The 11,312-nt window shown below is 62.8% G+C and overlaps 1 protein-coding gene across 5 annotated transcripts in view; it reads right to left on the bottom strand.

Annotated features, from left to right (window-relative positions):
- Positions 1-1,323: 1,323 nt before the first annotated feature.
- Positions 1,324-11,312, bottom strand: part of PAK4 (p21 (RAC1) activated kinase 4) — a 42,587-nt gene continuing 32,598 nt past the window's right edge. For 4 of the 5 annotated variants that reach the window (XM_080827688.1, XM_080827689.1, XM_080827690.1 and 1 more), the window contains exons 3-10: positions 10,625-10,883; positions 7,332-7,781; positions 6,671-7,117; positions 5,162-5,295; positions 4,905-5,031; positions 3,667-3,792; positions 2,770-2,904; positions 1,324-2,352 (exon numbers count right to left, since the gene is read on the bottom strand). In XM_080827688.1, the coding sequence (XP_080683814.1) occupies positions 2,197-2,352; positions 2,770-2,904; positions 3,667-3,792; positions 4,905-5,031; positions 5,162-5,295; positions 6,671-7,117; positions 7,332-7,781; positions 10,625-10,828 (1,779 nt within the window). In that variant the 5' untranslated portion in view covers positions 10,829-10,883 and the 3' untranslated portion in view covers positions 1,324-2,196. Of the gene's footprint in view, positions 2,353-2,769; positions 2,905-3,666; positions 3,793-4,402; positions 4,798-4,904; positions 5,032-5,161; positions 5,296-6,670; positions 7,118-7,331; positions 7,782-10,624; positions 10,884-11,312 lie in introns of those variants that run through there. The other variant, XM_080827692.1, reaches the window with a different exon arrangement.

Below are 11,312 nucleotides of genomic sequence, written 5' to 3'. Positions count from 1 at the left end.
GTACCCCGGGGTGGGGGGGAGAGGGGAAAGATCCTTCACCCGCAGTGGAACGTCCTAGAGCACCTCCAGGGGCCCAGGGAGGTGAGGCCCTCCAGTTGGGAGGGCGGTGGCTCTGTGCCACCCTGTTCTTCCTGGGTTGTGGAATCATGGGCGTACCAGCCTCCGAAAATGAGTCGGGCTGCTATCCTTTCCCTGTTCTCTGGAACAGTTTGTACAAGGTAGGAATTGCGTGATCCTTCAAAGTCTGGTGGAACTCATTTGTAAAAGCATTCAAGCCCAGGGCTTTTTCTTTGGTGCGTGTGTGTGTGGGGGGGGATGTTACTTTGGTCTTTTCTTGTTTTCTGTTTCTCCTTATACCCATTTTGGCAGAGTTCTTCCCGGAGCTTAACAACTCCACCCAGGCACCCAACACATTCAACATGGCAACAGCTGCTTCCCTGGGGATGTTTAGACCTCTGAGTCCCCATCTAGACGGTGCCTGTTGGTGGCCGGCCCCAGGCACAGACACGGCACCCCAGCCTTGGGGACCCAGGGCCCGTGGAGAGACGTGCTCTGGAGTGGGCGCAGACGGTGTACCCGAGCCAGAATCTCCACACGTCTCCCGCCCACACAGCAGGCGGAGGTCCCTGGTGCCAGTGGGTGGTGGGGTTCGCTGCTCACGCTGCAGTTGTCCCCAGGGAGCTGCTGTTCCCCCCCCCCCCTTGGGTTCTGGGGGAGATGCACACAGTCCAAGCTCACACCAGCCTGGGGTGCTCGGTGCCCAGAACACAGAGGCAGCACTGTCCTGAGGATGCCAGCCAATTCCTCTCTCCCCTTGTGGGGACCCAGGCTCAGCCTCCTGGGACCCCGATTTGGAGGGAGGGATCTGGCCAGTGGAGTATCCCTAAGGCTGGCTGTTCCAGGTCCATCTGCCTCCGTTGAGTCCTCAAAAGCCCACCTGCCCACTGACCGATTTTCTGAACGACCCATTTACTAACATCAGCTCATCAAGGATCCTTCCTACCCACCAACCATGCTCAAGACAAACAACCTTTAAAACCAGATTCCGGCAAATCTCCGATTTGGCAAACTGGTCACTGCAGCACACGGACCCTGGGGGACTGGCTGTTTGCAGGCCAGGGTCGCACGTCAGGGGGGCACTATGGGCTACTTCGACCTGGGGCTCCCGACCACCCCCAGACATGGCCCTTGCCCTAAGATGGACTGGAATCCTAGGGTTCGCCAGCCCGCCCTCTCTCTGTCCTTGAGTCCTTCCCCCAAGTCCCACACCAAGATGACCTGGACAGGGAGGGGCCCTACACACACTATAGGCACACGCAAAACAAGAAAACATTTTAATTGTAAAACTAACTTGAGGGAGGGGAGGGGAGAGTGGGGCCGCACCAAAGGGCTGGGAACCTGATTCTTCGAGCAGTGGTTCTGTCCCTGGTGCCGCCCCAAGGGGGCAGGGACCATCTGTCCCCAGGCTGGGACAGGGGCTAGTGTTATAAAATGACAATATAAATAGACTTCTAGAAAAGAGGAGGCTGTCCAGGTGCAGTAGTCATCTGCAGAGGCTGGGGATGGGCGGGAAGCCCTGACCCCCGTCTCCCCAGCCAGCCACCGAGAGGGGGTGCAGGACTCGGGGAAAAGGCCACTCTTCAGACATTCATGATCGACCCCCGCAATGGCTCGGGGGGGGGGCCAGGGGGCTGCGCTGTAGGTCAGGCAAGGCCTCAGAGATACCCACTCGCAGGCTGGAGGACAGAGCAGCTGGACCGTCTGCACGGGTGTGCGTGCACACACGCGCGTGCGCACACACACGTGCACACGCACACACACATGCCTCTCGTAGTGTTCTCTCCACCCACAGCAGCCCCCACTGCAGATGATTTCCAGTGATGGGGGGCTGTCTGTCCTTCCTGGAAGACAGGAAGACACAGGGAGGGACCATCCCAGAGGGTGGGGAGGCTGGGAACCCTCACTTGCTCCCGCGAGTCCCTGTGTTGTTGTTTTTTTTTTTTTTTTTACAAGTCACAAAATCAAACCTGGAGTTCAGTAGTAGGGTCCTGCACGCTCCGCCACCGCCGACACAGAGGGCGGTGCCACATGGAGTGTCTCCCGGGTGGGGAGGAGTGGGGGCCTCCCCCCGACTGGCCCGTGGTGGGACAGGGGTGACCCAAGGGGCTCTTTGGTTCAGGGACAGGGCACTGGGCCTCATCTGGTGCGGTTCTGGCGCATGAGGGGCACGATGCTGGCGGGCGGGCCCGCTTTGGCCAGGAACGGGTGCTTGAGCAGCTCAGCCGCTGTGGCCCGCTGGGCCGGGTCACGCACCAGCAGGCGGTCCAGGAAGCCCTTCAGGGAGGGTGACACCTGTGGGGAGGTGGGGGAGAGAGTCGGGGATGGATCTGAGCACCAGCTCCGCTGCTCACTTGCCACTGGGCCTCAGTTTCCGCCTCTGTCAAATGGGCCGACAACATCTGCTGCCTGGGGGTAGGGGCCAGGAGGGCCCAGGTGTCTAGAACTTGGTCCCAAGGAAAGAAACACATCAAAGACCCCAGGGGCTCATTTCTTCTCCATTTTCAAGGTTTGCAAGGAGGTGACAGTGGCTGGGCCCCAGAAGCACCCCTCTCTTGCCAGGCTCCTCTCCCAGACCTGGCTATGCCAGCCAGCTGAGGCACAACCACTGGGGGACAGTGAGGGCTCAGGGAACCCATAGGGGAGGGGGCGGGGAGCCCAACAGAGAGGCAGTGTCCCCTCCCCCACACCACCTGCCTGCTGGGGGCCCACCTTGTGCAGGTTTTTCAGTCGGGGTGGCAAGTTGTCCCGAATCATCTTCATGGCTTTGAGGGGGGGCTCGTTGAAGTAGGGGGGCTCCCCGTCCACCATCTCGATCACCATCACCCCCAGAGACCAGATGTCTACCTGCAGTGGGAAAGGGACAGGAGGGCTGAGCTGGGCCCGTTGGGCCGGTGCTGGGGGAAGCCACAGAGGGGTGGCTGGTTCTGCCTCTGCCTCCTTGCTCCTGGAGTCCTTGGGCCCCAGACACCCTGACACCCAACTTGCCAGACCCAGAAGCTCCTCCCCCAGGGAGCCCTAAGAAGGGTTCTGCCCACCCAGCACCCTCCCTCCCTCGCTCTAGGGAGCATTCAGGGTCCTGTGGCCAGTTGCCTAAGCAGCATGGTTGGGACACAGTAATTGGCTCACGAGCAGACACGTGACCTGAGCTGAACCAATCAGAACCACTCCAAGGACATTCACCAGCAATAGCCAGGAGCACCCCGGCACTCACAGGCAGGGGGATGGGGTCCCAGAGTTGCCAGGCCAGCTCTGCCCCGACTAGGGGAGCACCTGCCTGGGTGAAGACTACAAGGACCAAGTCAGGGCTGGGAAGGGACAGAGCACAGGAATGCCAGGCCTGAAGCCTGTCACTCACCCCTACGTCACAGTTCTTGGGACCCAGAGTTTTCAGGTTTTAGCTAAATCCAAGCGGGTTTTGTCAGCACCGGGCCAGGCTCATCAGGGATGGATGCATACACGCATGCCTCCCTTCTCTCCCACAGGACCATCCCCAGTGACCCATCTCCCACACCGAGCCCCACTCCACCCCCAGCACTCCTGCGGCTCCAGATGGTCACAGTGTAAACGTGTGCTGACAGCAGGACAACCGGGCCACCGCCGGCTTACCTCTGGCCCATAGGGAAGGCGAGAGATGAGCTCTGGGGCCATCCAGTAGGGCGTGCCGACCAGGGACTTCCTCCGTGGTACCTCCTTGCTCACTTGGGCACAGAACCCGAAGTCCGACAGCTTCACCTGCAGCGGGGCGCGGGCAGTGAGGGGCGGTCAGAGGTGTCTACCTACTCAGTTCCCTGGCCTTGGACGTGCCGGGGCTCCACGGGGCAGCCTAGAGGTTAGAGCCAGACCACTGGGTCCCTCTGCCTCCTCCCAGCAGGGGGCCCTTAGGTGCGTCACCTCCCCATGGGAGATCACCCGGGAGATGCCTTCCTGACAGGGTCTCCCCTGGAGCCTTTGGGGTAAGTGGCCTGAGTCCTACAGGTTCCAAATGTTGCCTAGGGGGGGCTGAGACCCCAGCTGGCTCCCAAAGCCCTTGCCTGGGCCCCGGCGTCCCTAAATGCAGCCCTGGCCCGGAGAGATGACAGCTGTGACTTACTCTGCTACCAACCACGTCCCCAGAACCACACATTTCCACCTGCTTGGGAGCCACTGGCCCCCTTCCGATTCCTGAGGATACGTGCGGATCTTCTCACTCCCATGAAACGTATGCACACGGCGTGCACACAATTTCAGGCTCACAGATGTCCCCCAAACACATCTGTGGACAGCTTCAGGCGTTCGGGGATTCCAACTGAGACTCCCCATGAAAGAGAGCCCACCCTGACCCCTATCTCTGCCGAATGGCTTCACTTCCCTGGGGGAAGGCAGGCGAATCACCAACGAGAACTTGGGGACAGTCAAGGACTCCCTCCCACTGAAAATCACGTCCACTCTTGGAGTAGAAATGCAGGTTCTGGGCACTGGGGGGGCTCATCCGTGGGCCTGAGTCTGAGCCTCAGTCTGGAGAAGCGGAGACAGGAGCGGGGTCCATGGCCCACGGCCACGTGCTCGGCTGGGAACAGCTTCTTGGTGGAGGAAGAGCCACGGCCAGCACCCCAGCTGTCTCCCGGCCTCCCGGGGCCCAGTGTTCAACCACAGCTCCCGGCACCCTGGGCCGAAGGCGCAGCCTCCTCCAGCCTGGGCCCCTCCATGACCGCGTGCGCAGAGCCCCCCGCTGACTGGGCCTGATTCGGGGCTGTTGGCCTGAGGAATGAACAAACTTCTTGCTCCTCAAGCCACCGAGCTGGGGGGTCAGGGATGGAGGGGAGCCAGGGAGAGGCAGAGGGAACCCAAGCCGCCCCACTCCTCACCCTGCCGTCGTGGGTCAGCAGGATGGAGTCGCTCTTGATGTCGCGGTGGATAACTCCCTGTGCGTGGAGCACGGCCAGGGCCTGGAGCACGGCCAGGCACACGGCGGCGATCTGCTCCTCGTTCATCCTGTGTGGGCTGGGGGTCAGCGACCGGAGGCCCGAGGGGAATGCCGCCCTCCCAGGCCAGAGACGTGGCCCCCACCCCGAGGGGTCTGAGAGGACGTGGGGGCCCCAGGGAGCCTGGGGCCTGGTAGTACCTGGTGTGAGTGACGATGTCGGTGAGGGCGCCGCCCTCCAGAAACTCCATGACCACCCAGAGCTCGTCCCCGACCAGGTAACTGTTGTACATTTCCACCACGTTCTCGTGCTGGTAGTCCCGCATGATCACCACCTGGGCACCAGGTGGGGTCAGTGCCACCGGCCCCTGCCGCAAACCCAGTCACCCCACCAGCCTGCCTCCCGCCTCCCCTCCTGCCTGGGCTGGGGCCCTGCCACACCAAAGGCCCAGCCCACTTGTCACTCCTGCTCCTTGTCACTGTCATTTGTCACTGCCCTCCCCTGTGCCAAGGTCAGGAGACCCCAAAGGCAGCTTGAGGCCTGATGCCTGCATTGTGGGGGTTCACTGCCCCCGTACCCCATTTCTGATCCTGCTCTCTGACCAGTCCTGAGCTGGTTGGTCTCTGAATGGCCCTGCTGACCGGGCCAGTGTAGGGACAGGGGTGCGGACGAGAATGTCTAAGCACTGAGTCCGTGGGACAAGCAGGTACCAGCCAAGGGCAGAGTAACAGGCTGGGGGGATGGGTTCAGGGAAGAAAAGGCCTGGCAGCAAAGCCCGGGGGAGATGGGAACGGGACACTCACTGGGGTTCAGCTAAAGAGCCCATGGTGCGGCTGCAGTGCAGGGAGACTAGGGGGCCGGGGGAGGGGTTAGGGGGACAGCTGAGAGACCGGGAGGAGGCAGTTTCGACCACCTCCAGACCTGACATCCCGGGAATCCCGCATTGGAGTCCAGGGGCTGCTGCCAGCCCAGATTCCTCTGGGGAAGGAGCCAGGAGTTGGCCTTTGTAAAAAGCTGGCAGATGCCACCGGGAACCCCAGCCAGACGCTGGACACAACCAAGGACCTAGATGGGAGCCAGACCTCAAACGCCTGCCAGAGGCCAGGCCCATGTCCCAAGGACACTGAGGGGTGGGACAGGAGAGCTGCAAGGGTCAGTAAAGGGGGGCAGAGGGGCAGGCTGGCAGGCCCAAAAGAGCCCTTTAGCTGCTGCGTGGGGAACGCCAAGGGGGTACCCAACAGGGGTCGCCAGGGCAGAGGTGGGGGGAGAGGACGGGGCTGCGCAGCTGCTAACAGGCTACGGTGGGAGACGAACCAGGGGAGGGGCAGGGCTGGGGGAGAGACTCTGGGGGCCAGTTTGGGACTCAGTGGGTATGAAGGACCTGGAAGTCCCACGAGGGCAGGGCTGAGGGGCTCTGGAGTTGGGGCTCCAGGGAGGCAGTGGTGGGTATGGGGCAATGGGGCGGGGGGTGACAGCCTGGGGACGTGTGAGGAGTAAGGAGAAGAGACAGGCTCAAACCCAGGCCTGGGGACCCTGGCGCTGAACGGCCTTCTCCCATCCTCACCCTTACAGGACCAGGACCAGCATGGGCCTCCAAACCAGCTGGCAGAGGGCAGCAGGAGGAAGGGGAAGGTGGGGCCGGGGGGCACAGGTGGGGCCGGGAGGGGCTGGGAGGGGCTGGGAGGGACTGGGATGGGCCCGCTGCCCACCTCATTGAAGAGGAGCTCGCGCCTCTGCTGCTTGCGCAGGTCCATTTTCTTGACCGCCACCAGCCTGCCTGAGCTGCGCACGGTGGCGATGCACACGATGCCCGTGGAGCCCTCGCCGATCTTGATGAAGTTGTCCAGGTAGGAGCGAGGGTCGCCAGGGTCCACTACTAGCTGCAAGGCAGCCCGGAACTGCTCATGCGACACTCGCTGGGGTTCCCGCTGTGGCGAGCGGGGCCCGGGGGGCCCGGGGGCAGGGGGCCCGGCGGGGGTAGGGGCAGCAACAGGGCGGGCTAGAGGAGCCAGCTGGGGCTCAGAGGCATGGGGGCCCAGCACTCCTGGGCTGGGGGGTCCGCGGGCTCGGGTGGGAGGCCGGGAGGAGGAGGAGGACTGGGGGACCGCCAGGCCCCCGGCCGATGGCCCGTTGGGGGCCAGGCTATGAGGCTCCCCCTGCAACAGAAGAGACAGGCAGCTGTTAGTGGAGGGGCAGGGGGCCAGCTCTGCTCCCTGTGAGGGAGAGGGGCCCTGCCTGTGGGACAGACACATGGCGGTCAGGATGGAGATGGACAGTGGGCTGGGCATAGGCTGGCACTGGTGGGCAGGGAACAGGGGACGTTTTGGACAAAGGGGCGGTGGGAGGTCCCGGGGCAGGGGAACTGGTTACCTGGACACCCCGGGCCGGGTGGTCCGTGTCAGCCCTCGGGTACGTGTTAAAGGGCCGACCAGCTGCCGCTTTGGCCCCACCAGCCAGACCGGCAGGTTGCGGGGTGCCGACGTCGGGCCCAGAGAGGGGGCGTTTGTCCCGGGAGGACTCCTGGGGTCCTCCCGAGCCCTCCCTGGAAGACTTGGGCCTCTTCTCTGGCCCCACCCGCCGCCTGTCACCACCGCTGCCACCCGCCTCGCTGCGACCGGCACCCCGGCCTTGGCAGCCCGCCTTCTCTGGGGCTGCTCTGGCCGGCTCTGCGGGCATCCCGTTTTCCTGGCGGGCACGGGCAGGTGGCGGGGGGCTGTCTCTCCGCAGGGAGTTGGAGCGCGTCACCGACATGTTCTCAAACTCGTCGAGTAGCAGCGTGAGGGCCCCATCCTTGGCGCCTTTGCTGCCCCGCACGATGGTCTGGGGTCCAGGGCAATGGCGGGATGGGGGCCGGGCAAGGAAGAGGAGGACACAGGACGTGTATCCGACACACAAGGACAGGACAACACAACACACACACAGAGACAAGACAGAGACGGAATGAAGAAATGCCATGGGGTGATGATGGGGCGGGGTGGGTGGGGGTGGCACCAGAGGGGCCCCTGCAGCCCCTCTCACACCCCCAAGTGGTCTGGTGCAGGAAGAAAGCTGAAGGGGTAACCTCCCACGGGTCAGGCTGTTGCCCCTGGGCTGGCCAGTCCCCCTAAAATCCACCCCCCGTCTCTCTCCCATTCTCCAGCCTGGGGGCAGGTCTCTGCCCTGTGGGCGGGAAGGGAAGGAGTGCAGAGCCCATGCCACCCCATAATCAGTCCTGGAGAGCTGCAAATTACAGGACGCTGGGCCCAGGGCCCGGCCTGGACTTCCTCCCTTGCTGCCCGCCAGGGCTGTTAACCCTAAACCCATGCTCTGTCCCCCTGGAAGCCGAGGGTGGAGTACAGGGAGAGTCAGAAAGGACTGAGCCCGAAGTCCAGGAGCAGTGGTGGCAAATGGGAATTCCCACGTGGCCTGGTGAATGTAACATGTGCCCTGAATCCACCCAGAATCCACCCAAGCTTCGCCTGCCAAGCCCAGCACCCTGATCCTGGTCATGGCCGCCTCCTCCCTCAAATAGAGTCAAGGCCTCCAGGAATACTCCCCCATCTCCCGTTCAGCTCACGGCACACAAGCTTCCTCACTGCTCCTCAAACATACTAGGCACAGAGCCACCTCAGGACCTTTGCACTGGCTGTTTGCTCTTCCTAGAACATCTTCCCCAAGTATGCCCTCAGCTCCTTCCCTCCTCTCCTCTTCCAGGCCTTTGCCCGAACTCAGCTTCTCAGAGGGAAGCTTCCGCTGACCACCCAGAGTCTAAAATGCCAGCCCCTAGCACCCCCCATTCCCCTTCCCTGCCTTCTCTTTCTCTGGAGCCCTCAAAACCAGCTGCCCTGATGCACGTTGTCAGCTGACTGTCACCTACCCCCCGTGTGATGTCCACGAGGGCAACTTTTGTATTTGCCTGCTGTTCTGCTCTTGCTACATCTCAGTACCTAGCACGGTGTCAGGTATGTGTGCACAGCGTGCTCAAGAAACATGGGCTGAGCCAGTGAGGGAGAGAGGCAGGCTGGGAGGAGGCTGCAAAGAGCGGAACACGCAACCCCAGCCCTCTGCTCTCACTCACAGGCCGGTGGCGATGGAGGTCCAGGGCTGCCACACATCCTCAAGCCACGACTGCCTCCACTGTGCATGAAACCCACCTCCAGCCCACAGGGCCCCTGGGCGCCTGCCCTTGTCTCTCCCTCCCACCCCCTGCCTCCTGGGGGCCTGGCTGCCTCCGTGCCTGGGCACCCTGTGAAGCAAGGTAGACAGACACCTGCTCAGGCCCTAGTGCTGGAATAAGAAGCCAAGAAGACTGGGGGCTGCGGGAGGGTCTGGGAAGACCCAGCCAAGGGGAGATTCCCAGCCAGGGGCAGCAAACACGTACCCACAGGGGCCCCAAGACTCTGCTAGTCCCCAAGGCCCCTTGTGTGGCCCTTCCTGGCAGGCATGGGCCCAAACAGGACTCACGGCTGGCGGGCCAAGCAGGGGCTAGATTTCCAGGGGTCCCCTAGGGAGGCCACAGCCATCATGGAGGAGCCCCAGGGCCAGCTGGAGGACGGAAGCGAGGCAGGCGGGGTGGGGCCGGCAGGGACAGAGGAGCCAGCACCCCGGCCCGCGGAGGCAGCTGCCACCCCCTCAGCCCCTGCGATTAGTCAGCAGAAGCCAGAAATACAGCCTCGGATGTGAAGTCTCTGCGGCTTTAAGCAGCAGGAAAGAGTTCAAAGTATTCAAAAGGCCTGCAGGAGAGGCACCGAGACCTCAGCGGGGCCGCGGGATGGAGCCCATCCTGGTGAGTGTCCTCGCACCGGGCCCCGGAGATGATGAGTCAGCCGAAGGCCAGTCCCCCGCCACGGGCCGGCTGACCGGCACACCCATCTCCACCTCCAGCCCCAGAACAACCCTGGCTGCGTGCCCCTGGCCCTGGGCCCTTCCTGGCTCCCACTGCCCCTGGGGTGAAGTCCGGCCTCGGAGGCTGGCTACCCAGGCCAGGCAGGCTCACACCCTGCCACCAGCCGGCCTCACCGTGCCATGCCTGGGCGCTGGGACCACACATACGGCAAAGGGGGTCTAAGAGCCTGGGTTGTGGAAACAGACCGTGGTTCAAATCCCAACTCCTCCTTTTGCTCAAGATGGCCGGAAAACCACCCCCCAAACCGAAAAGTCTCCAAGGCTTCCCATGGACTCTTTCCTCTGCTAAAAGGCTCTCCTTGCCACAGGACTCCTCCCTCAGCTCTCAGGGCACAGCTCAGGTGTCCCCCTCCTCCACAAAGCTGGCTCAGACTGGGGGACGGGGGCAGGGGAGGCCAGGTCAGCAGCTCTCTGGGTGCCCCCAGACCGGCCCTACCATGGGGATCTGTCCCTCGCCCAAGGACAAGTTTCTGGTACTCGGGATGGGGCCACAGAGCCTAGGGAGAGGAGGACAACTCAGAGGCTGGCGTGGGGGGCTGCTACAGGGGTCAAGGTGGGAGTCAGTGTTGAGAGGCATGGGGAGGGATCGGCGGGTGGAGGGGTGAAAGGTCAGGACTGGGGCGAAGATTAGGGTAGAGGGTTGGGGTGTCTGGCTGGCTGTCAGTAGGAGGGGGTCAGCAAGGAGGTGTTGGCCCCAGGGTCAAGCGTGGGTTTAAGGCCTGGGGGTGCCGTGTGGGGTTGGTATGGGGCAGGAGAGGCCACAGTGGGCACTGGCATACCTTGGGGGCCCCGGGCTGGATGGAGGTGATGCAGGCAGGGTCCACAAGGGGCTTGGGCCGGCGAGCCGACTCCTCAATCAGGCTCTGCCATTGGCGGGGCAGCCCTGTGAACTTCTGCTCGTGCTGGTCGAAGCCCGTGTGCACGCGGTGCTCAAAGTTGGATGGCGCGGAGATCTCCACCCTCTTCTTCTTCTTCCCAAACATGGCGCTGATGCTCTCAGCGCCACGAGGGCGCAGACTTGGGCTCCTCTCAGCAGGCCTGCGGGAGGGGGCCACTCACCAGAACCCGCCCATTTCTCTGGGCTCCTTGGGCCCTGCCCCAGTCCTGTAACCTCCTCGTCTCCTCCTTGGTTTCCCATCCCCCACAGGAGGCCCAAGGGACCCGTGAACAGGCTCCCCTACTGAGCCCTCAGAGTCCCCTCTGTCATGACCTGCACCTGTCACCTCTCTGCTCTTACGCCCCCTTTGCTCACAATGGTTTTCAAACCTCAGTGCCTTTGCACTGACTCCTCATGGAACACTCTTCCCTAGTATCCACACATGGCTCCCTCCTTCCCCTCCTTCAGGTCTCAGAGTGGTTGGTCAATCTTTTCCTGACCAATCCAAGTGAAGGAGGTGTGCCACTAGCTTTCCGTCACAAAGCTTCACAGCACGTTTAACTCCTGGAAATTCTACCGCTCATTCTTGA

This window comes from Martes martes, assembly GCF_963455335.1.
Source record: "Martes martes genome assembly, chromosome: 17".
Lineage (NCBI taxonomy): Eukaryota > Metazoa > Chordata > Mammalia > Carnivora > Mustelidae > Martes > Martes martes.
The sequence above is the reverse complement of the archived record's forward strand: the minus strand, read 5'-3'. Positions and strand labels throughout refer to the sequence as shown.